The sequence below is a fragment of the Dioscorea cayenensis genome, chromosome 6 (assembly GCF_009730915.1).
Source record: "Dioscorea cayenensis subsp. rotundata cultivar TDr96_F1 chromosome 6, TDr96_F1_v2_PseudoChromosome.rev07_lg8_w22 25.fasta, whole genome shotgun sequence".
Classification (NCBI taxonomy): domain Eukaryota; kingdom Viridiplantae; phylum Streptophyta; class Magnoliopsida; order Dioscoreales; family Dioscoreaceae; genus Dioscorea; species Dioscorea cayenensis.
The window spans coordinates 19,060,787-19,069,327 of NC_052476.1; the positions used below are offsets into that span (position 1 = coordinate 19,060,787).

At 37.2% G+C, this 8,541-nt stretch overlaps 2 protein-coding genes across 3 annotated transcripts; one reads left to right on the top strand and one right to left on the bottom strand.

Annotated features, from left to right (window-relative positions):
- The first annotated feature begins 1,396 nt into the window (after positions 1-1,396).
- Positions 1,397-4,723, top strand: LOC120263386 (acetylornithine aminotransferase, mitochondrial). Its single transcript, XM_039271262.1, has 3 exons — positions 1,397-2,090; positions 3,252-3,686; positions 4,125-4,723. The coding sequence occupies exons 1-3, from the start codon at positions 1,653-1,655 to the stop codon at positions 4,659-4,661; spliced, it is 1,410 nt and encodes a 469-aa protein (XP_039127196.1). The 5' UTR covers positions 1,397-1,652; the 3' UTR covers positions 4,662-4,723.
- On the bottom strand, positions 4,698-8,142 carry LOC120263387 (sperm-associated antigen 1). 2 transcript variants are annotated; one of them, XM_039271263.1, is made up of 4 exons: positions 7,889-8,142; positions 7,196-7,384; positions 5,069-5,672; positions 4,698-4,979 (listed from the first exon to the last, which is right to left on the bottom strand). In XM_039271263.1, the coding sequence occupies exons 1-3, from the start codon at positions 8,084-8,086 to the stop codon at positions 5,274-5,276; spliced, it is 786 nt and encodes a 261-aa protein (XP_039127197.1). In that variant the 5' UTR covers positions 8,087-8,142; the 3' UTR covers positions 4,698-4,979; positions 5,069-5,273. The 2 variants fall into 2 exon arrangements, with proteins under 2 accessions (XP_039127197.1, XP_039127199.1); XM_039271265.1 differs by having other exon boundaries at positions 4,698-4,982.
- Positions 8,143-8,541: the final 399 nt, after the last annotated feature.

An 8,541-nucleotide genomic window follows, 5' to 3' on the forward strand; every position in this document is an offset into this window, starting at 1 on the left:
TTGGCCATTAGAATCAGTTTCACCTGCTCAAACGATGGTGGCTTGCCGAAAAATTTACCATACAAGGAGTTTTGGAACTTCATACGAGCTCGGCCAAGCGCCTCATCGTCAACCCGAACAAACTGTGATGACGAGGCCTTTATCTTCCCCAAAATTTCAGAGTTGTAAAGAGGGGATCCAGCAATGGTACGAGTGGCTTGAGAGGCGATTTGAGCCCAAGACCGAGGAGGCTGCTGCGAAGAAAAACCAACCAGCGGTACCCCACTTGCCATGGCAAGCGGGGAGAAGAGAGAAACTCTCACAGGTTATTGTTTTCTAGAAGATCCCTCAACTTCTCAATATTCTGAAAGACTCTCTTAAGTGTCAATTAATAATTATTGAAGTTTGGATGGGTGTTTAGGGAATGTCTCCTAGCATGCCAAACTTCAATAATTATCATATTTATTTTACAATCTTATAATTAAATATTCATTTGAAAAATAATGACATAAAAAAATGCATGCCTTTATGTTCATAAAAAAATATATTATTGAGATTCTAAGGATTTTCTGAAAAGGTTATCAACTTTTTTATGTCTCCTTATATGATATTAAAAGAGCATATCATCTGTGAATGTCCGCAAACATCTGCAATTGAAGAAAAATGAGAGAGAGAAATGAGGACAACAATAAAAATGGGTTGGGAGAAAAACAGGGGTCGGTAGAGGGCAAACAATGGAGAGAGAGAGAGAGAGACGCCGGGTAATTAGATGATGGATGATACAATAGATCCCAGTAGGTCTCTAGATTGGAAATTTGCGTTCTAGATGACGTGGCCCTTTATATATATATATATATATATATATATATATATATAATGGGTAAATTTTTCATGTGGTCACCATGTTATGGCTGATTTTTATTTTGGTTATTGTGTTTCAATTTTGTATCTTTTTGGTCATTAGATATTGATTTGTTTTCATTGGGAGGTTACTTAGGGTTTTTTTGACCAATTTTAAATGACGTGGTAGCCGGAAATACCACGTCGTTTTATTTTAATATTTTCTCTCATCCCAACTGGAGAGAGAACATCAATCGGATCCTGACTCAACTTACTTAATTCGGAAAATAAGTAAGCGACGTAGCATTTCCGGCTGCCACGTCATTTAAAATTGACTTGGAAATCCCAAATGACCTCTAGGTGAAAACAAATCAATATTTAATGACCAAAAAAATACAAATTGAAACACAATGAACAAAATGAAAATCAGCATGACCAGTGACCACATGAAAAATTTACCTTTTATATGATAAAAAAACAAGGACTATTCAACTAAAATGAATTTTGGAAAGGACTAACAAGTAATTTAACACAAAGGTGTCATGAACGCAGCTCTAAAACCCTAATTCAACCCACACTGTTTATACCGTCAACCTCGAAATCCCCCTAAAATTTCTCAGTAATTCAATCCCAATAATCCCCCAATTCGATTCCGAAACCCTAGAAATCTCCTCCACAAACCCTAATTTCATCAACCCAACCAGTGATAGCAGCCCCAAATCGTGAAACCTCTGATTGAAAAAGCTGGAAGAAAAACCACTTTCTTGTGATTTTCATCCAAAACCCTATTTTGATCAGCTGAATCACCCCAAAATTCGATTTTGATTCCAAAAATGAGCTCCCTCAATGCGATTCTCAGCAACTCCATCACTCCGACAACCAATCTCCATTCCCCAACAAATTCCAAGATTCCAAAAGTTTCTTCAATCCATTTACAATGTGCAAGAGTTCATTCATCTCTGGTTTCAGAACCAGAGAAGAAGAGTAGTGTGGTGGACTCTAGCTCTAGTAAAGCTGGGTTCTTAGGGAGCAAAGAGGTTATTGAGACTGAAGGGAATGTGTTTGTGAGAACCTATGCAAGAGTTCCATTGGTTCTTGAGAGTGGTAAAGGTTGTAAATTGTATGATGTTGATGGGAAAGAGTATTTGGATATGACTGCAGGGATTGCTGTGAATTCACTTGGGCATTGCGATCCCGACTGGGTTAAGGCAGTCGTCGAGCAGGCCAATACTCTCACTCATGTTAGCAATGTCTATTATTCGATACCGCAGGTGATGATCCATTGTTTTCCGAATGCGTTTGTATGTTGTTGACTTGCTCTGAAGATTAAAATATTGTCATTGTTGAAGCTTGATGGGATTGCTAACTTTGCTATGATGATTTCTCATCCTCGTATGCTTGGGCATTGCACTAAACAATAAGTTTTATATGTACTTTGCTCTGAAGATTGATATGTTGTTGATGTTTAATTAGTTTGTTAATTTTGCTATGGAGATTAATTTATTGTCATTGACGGTCAATTATATCTGTTAACTTTGCTCTGAAAATTCGTCATCGATGTTCTTATTTGATTGTTATATACTTGGTCATTGCACTAAATAATAAGTTCTTGTACTTTGCTCGGGAGTTTTATATGTTGTTGATGTTCAATTAGTTTGTTAATTTTGCTATGAAGCTGTATTTATTGTCATTTATATTTGATTATATCTGTTAACTTTGTTCAGAAGCTTTGTTGTTATTATTGATGCTCAGTGAGATTGTTCAACTGTGCCATAAAAATGTTCATTGCAATGTTCTTATTTGGTCATTGCACTATAATAAGTTCTTTATGTACTTTGCTTGGAAGATTTTTATTTGTTGTTGTTGATGTTCAATTAGTTTGGTAATTTTGCTATGAAGATTTATCAGCATTGATGTTCGATTAGATTGTTAACTTTGTTCAAAAGATTTGTCACTGTTAAAGCCTTGTGTGCTTTGATGATTTCTTGCCGTCATCATATTTGGTCATTACACTAAACAATATGCTCTATCTTTACTTTCCTCAAGATACCGTTTGCATTTAATGAATTGAAGTTTTTTACTTTAATCCGCAGATTTATTGTCGTTGATGTTCAATTAGGTTATTATTCATGTACATTGAATTTCTATGAACGATAGTTATCATCCACCTGTGTGAATTTGTTGTTAATTCATGTTATCTATGTGAGGTGTTTGTGCAAATAGGCATAATACATATGATAGCCGAAATCATCAAAATGAAATAGGCAGCAATAAAGAATATTATTGCTGGCTACTTTCACTTGCTAAGCAATAAATGTGTGTCAAGAAAGTTGAGGCCATTATGTGATCTGTTGAGTGTTATTTATGATGTAAATTGATTTCATAATCTTTTATCTGCATTCTCTCAGTGAGCTAATATTTTTATTGCTCAGGTAAAACTTGCAAAACGCCTCATCGAATCCTCCTTTGCTGACCGGGTTTTCTTTTCAAACTCTGGAACAGAAGCCAATGAAGCAGCCATCAAGTTTGCCCGAAAATATCAGAGACATTTGCATCCGGATGAAAAGCAACCTCCCACTGAATTCATTTCTTTCACTCATAGCTTTCATGGAAGGACAATGGGTTCGGTTGCCCTGACAAGCAAAGAACATTACCGTCTGCCTTTTGATCCTGTCATGCCGGGAGTCACATTTATAGAATACGGGAACATTGAAGAAGCCAAGAAAAGTATAGTTGCCAGAAGAACTGCTGCGGTGTTTGTAGAACCTATTCAGGGTGAAGGCGGGATATATAGTGCGACAAAGGAATTTCTGCAGACATTACGTAATGTTTGCAATGATACTGGCGCTCTCCTTGTTTTTGATGAGGTACGCGGCTTATGTCTTCTTGCACTAATATTCTTTGCTTTGTTGTTTGCTGCAGCTCGCTTTTGAAAAAATTGGAATTGTTAAGATTATATACACTATTTACTCTTTAGTTATACTGGATTAGTCGAGACTCTGTTGAACATATGACAGAATTTTTAATGCATCAAGATTGAATAATTTAGAATATGACAACCTTTGGAAACAGACATGTTACATTTCTGTTTTAGCTTGCTCAAATTGACAGCATGTTTAGTATATCTGGTATCCCCATTTTGGTGTTCGGTCGGTGAAAACACAATGGAACGGCTCTTAATCTTGATCAACATGAATCTTTGTGCTGAATTGATCTAAAACTTGCAATGCCAATCATTCACTATTTGTAGAATTCGGTGAGGAAGATGAAATCTAACCATCGATCATTTCCATGCAACCTTACAGGTTCAGTGTGGACTTGGCCGAACAGGTTATCTCTGGGCTCATGAGGTGTACGGTGTGACCCCCGACATAATGACTCTTGCCAAACCTCTCGCCGGAGGCCTGCCCATTGGCGCCACCCTCACAACCGAAAGGGTTGCTGCAGCCATCAACTTTGGAGATCATGGAAGCACTTTCGCCGGTGGTCCTCTTGTGTGCCATGCTGCCATTGCAGTCCTGGATAAGATCCAGAAACCTGGATTCCTGGCAAGTGTAACCAAGAAAGGCCTCTACTTCAAAGAACTTCTAGCTCAAAAAACAGAAGGCAATCAACATGTCAAAGAAATCCGCGGTCTTGGGCTCATTGTAGGGATTGAGTTGGATGTGCCAGCATCGCCACTTGTCGATGCCTGTCGAGAAGCCGGGCTTCTCATTCTGACTGCTGGGAATGGTAATGTGGTGAGACTTGTGCCTCCATTAATCATTTCTGAGCAGGAATTAGAGCAAGCTGCTGAAGTTCTGGCCAAATGCTTGCCTGTGCTTGATCAAACTGCAACCTGATGATATGCATATTTTGTATGTTTCTAAACCATTGGATAATGATAAATTCTGCATTTTGGAAACACTATTTGCGCGAGTCTGTCATTCTATATTAAATCACAATGAATCTATTTACATTGGGGAAGTATAACAAATTATTCAAGTAATGGGTAATTTTATAAACAAATCACAAATAAATGCACCGAATTCAGCAGCATTGGATTGATAAGACTGGGCTTGCACTTTTGCGAGTTAAATAGTGATCACCAAGAGACATTTCATCCTTGATGTCGGATGTACTGAGGTAATTGCTCCTGTTTGGCTTTGAGATGATAAATCCTGCTTTGAAAAGACAATGTAATTCTATTAATTAAGCCAGAAACATGAATAAAATTGGTGTATCGAGTTAAAAAGGTTGGTGGAAGTACCTTTAGTTAATAACTTAAAGCATAAACCAGCTGACAAATTGATTACTGTAGCTGAAGATATGTCAATGCATGGCCTCTACTTTGATGAGAATACAGGCTTCAACTTTCGTCTGGTGCTCATTAATCCTCCTTGGTTATCATTCCATGATCCATAGTTTTGAGTTTATATTTGCCAATGAACAAGAGTGGCATGCTCATTTTGCGCTCATTTCACTGGCCGCACACCGACTGTCTTAAGACGGAATCTGTACTGAGGTTTCTGCTCTTCTTCTTCATCATCGTCTTCTTCACTTGAATCATCTTCTACCCTATCCCAACGAGAATAATCCAGACCTGAATGGCCTTTTGGTTTTGGAATCGCTTCCCATCCTTTAATTTTGGGGATTACATCCTGTGTGGCATCAACTGCCCCAATATTCTGATTCTTGGTGCTAGGTGCTTCGACTTGAACCCTAGGAGGATCTATTTTTCTATCCTCTTTTTCTGAAATGATTTCTTTTTTTTCTTCTATTTCCGGTACTTCTACTTCTTCCTCTTCTTCCTCTTCTTCATCTTCCTCAAGATGATGTTCTTCTTCCTCAGATTCAGGTATAGGTGCCAATGACTTCATCAGTGAAATAAAATCAATGTAAACATTTATGGAAAATTCCGATCAATTTGCCCACATATTCAATGCTAAAGTTGTAAAGCATAATTCACATAATATGACACTCAGTTCTATAGTCATTTTTGAATGACTTTCATTTTGCATCTCTGTGGCTATTGCCACTTTGCCACTGGATCAAACACAATTGTCACATCATCCTCACCCACATTTGTGATATAGAGATGTATCAGTAAATTTTTTTCTTAAAATAAAATAGAAGTTTGTCTGCTAGGTATTTAGCATAAAATGATCAAAGACACAGTCAACAGCTACTATTTCCAAAATAACTCCCGTTGAGATTGTGCCACATAAAATAGAAAGTAAAAATAACTGCATTGCAAGTTACCTAGTGTGAACAATGTTAAGACAAAAATATTCAGTGAGCAAATTGCTGCGTAAACATGAACTTCTGCTGTTTAAAAAAATACCTTAACTAACGAAGATAAGTCATAAGACATCTCCTTCTAGGTCGAACACACATATAAGAAGTGCTAGCATATTTTTCAACATCTCTATGAATTAAAGCAAAAAAAAATATGACAAAATTCAACAAAAATCTAATTAATTATTGTTAAGTGACATAGGTCGCCATAGCCATTGCCCAACCAATGCTAATTTTCAACAAATAAAAAATAAACATGAAATATTGGTGTAGCATGAACATCCTCAATCCAAAATAGGATGAACTCTCCACATAATTCTGTTTAGTAAAATACTATTGCAATCTTTCAGTCACTTATTTGATTGACATTTGCCACTATAGACAAATATTTTGTTACATATCTTGCGCTATTAACAGATAGGATTTAAGTTACTGTTTGATAAAGGTGGTTTAAATTTCAAAAACTGAGTCAATCTGCCCAAGTTGTAATTAAAGAGATACATGAAAGAAACCTTGATTTCAGAGCTTTGGAAAATAAATTCATAAAACCCTATGAACTACATGCACATCTGTTAAGAAAAGCAAATTTGCATAACAAAAGATTAAGCCCAAGCTAATGGAAAAGAATTTTTTTTTTTTTTGAGTAGAAAAGCGCATGTTAGAAACTGTAAACAATACTTAAATGGCCAAAAGGCTTCACATGAACTCCAACCGGAGGACCAAGCACTTCTTAGTATACCTATTACCATTATATATCATCAACACATCAGATGCAATGCCGCCTCCACATGGCAGAGTTTATAAGCTTAAATCCCACAATGTGTTATCTCAAGGAGAACAGAGATGGTTTCTACAGCCACAGCCAGGACACTGATAAATATTTAAATAATTGACCATTTTTGGGAAAATGAAAAATAAAGAAAAGCACAGCAGAAGTGGATAACATTGGTTTCTCTCATTTTTTACTTTTTGCTAATTTTGACAAATTAATGAAATGTCAATCATAGCAGAGATGGCCATAAATAATGAAGCACCAAAATCCTTCAAGAAGAAAATTTTGAGAGTGTTAACGAACAGAATTGAAGAAAGAGAATCATACCAACTGAGTTCTTAGTCTAGCCTGCAAGTTCCGGTAGACATCAGATGATGGGTTCAGCTCCATAAGTCTGTTAACATCAAACATTGCTGATTGGTACTCCTTAAGTGTAACCAAAGTTTGAGCCCGCAACATCAAAGCTCCTGTGTGCTCAACATCCAATTCCAGAACAGCCGTGCATTCTTCTGCAGCCTATTTCACGATCACAATTCCAAATTGAATGTTTAAACAGCAAAAATTTAAAAATAAAACAGATACATAATCAAATGCAGACCTTATTGAAATCCCGGTATCAAAGATAGCTTGATTACACACACTATCCTAATAAAACAACATGAAAATGAATGAATCTCTAAAACTTACACAACAAAACTGAGATGGATTATATGCATATGAGACATAAAAAAGCTCTTCATTTGCTCATCTACATGATGCCTAAAAATCAAATTCTTACAAATCTTCTTGAAAATCCACGCAATCCCTAAACCGGATAAATCCCAAGCACTCACGCAGCGAAAATAAGATGGATTACATACACACGCAATCCAAAAAAACTCATAATTCATTCTTCGCATAACGATTATATAAACCAAACAAATTTCAACCACGCAATCAAATGCTTGATCAGAGAAAACAACGGATTCAACAGCAATCCAAGAAAAAATCAAGAATAAATCAAGAGGGAGAAGAAGAAACCTTCTTGAAATCATGGAGTTTGAGATAGCAAGCGGCGCGATTGCTATGGAGAGCGATCTTCTGAGCCTTAGACTTCGCCATGGCAAGAGCCTCCGTGTAAAGCTCCAACGCTTCATCATGCTGCCCTTGTCTGTACATCTGGTGCGCCCTCTCAATCATATTCACCGCCACCACCGACGACACCGCCGCCGCCGCCATCGGTTCTCCGGCGACGAAGTCTCGATCACCGGAGATGGAACTCCTTCGAAGAAATCGATTTGAGATTTCGAAAGGGCGAGAGCTGGCAACGCGGTCTATATATATATAAACCACGAAAAAGAGACTCATTTATAGCCGTTGATTTTGTTTTGAGATTCGTTCTTGAAATCTCGAGGCAATTTCTACGGTGGATTTTGGAGCCGTATTATGCGGGGAGATGTATTATTTACATGGGATTGGTTTTTGGATTCGGACTTCGGAGAAAGGGCAAGCTCCGCGGGAGCGAAGAACATTTGGATCCGCTTCTACACCGGTATGATTACCTCCTTCCAATTTGAATTGGAATTTGGAAGGTGCTTTTTTATTATATTTATATACACCCTTGAGTAAATATAAAATTACAAAGGACTGGTTTTGCCGGGAAAAAAGAGTTTTTTTGTTTTTTTGGGGGCATT

Bases quoted from the DNA above. Each gene is read 5' to 3' on its own strand.
- LOC120263386 (XM_039271262.1), top strand. From the start codon at position 1,653: ATGAGCTCCCTCAATGCGATTCTCAGCAACTCCATCACTCCGACAACC. The intron at 2,091-3,251 runs GTGATGATCCAT...TTTATTGCTCAG, and splicing joins TCTATTATTCGATACCGCAG to GTAAAACTTGCAAAACGCCT. The intron at 3,687-4,124 runs GTACGCGGCTTA...GCAACCTTACAG, and splicing joins CTCTCCTTGTTTTTGATGAG to GTTCAGTGTGGACTTGGCCG.
- LOC120263387 (XM_039271263.1), bottom strand. From the start codon at position 8,086: ATGGCGGCGGCGGCGGTGTCGTCGGTGGTGGCGGTGAATATGATTGAG. The intron at 7,385-7,888 runs GTTTCTTCTTCT...ATCGTGAAATAG, and splicing joins AACTCCATGATTTCAAGAAG to GCTGCAGAAGAATGCACGGC. The intron at 5,673-7,195 runs GTATGATTCTCT...TCACTGATGAAG, and splicing joins CTAGACTAAGAACTCAGTTG to TCATTGGCACCTATACCTGA.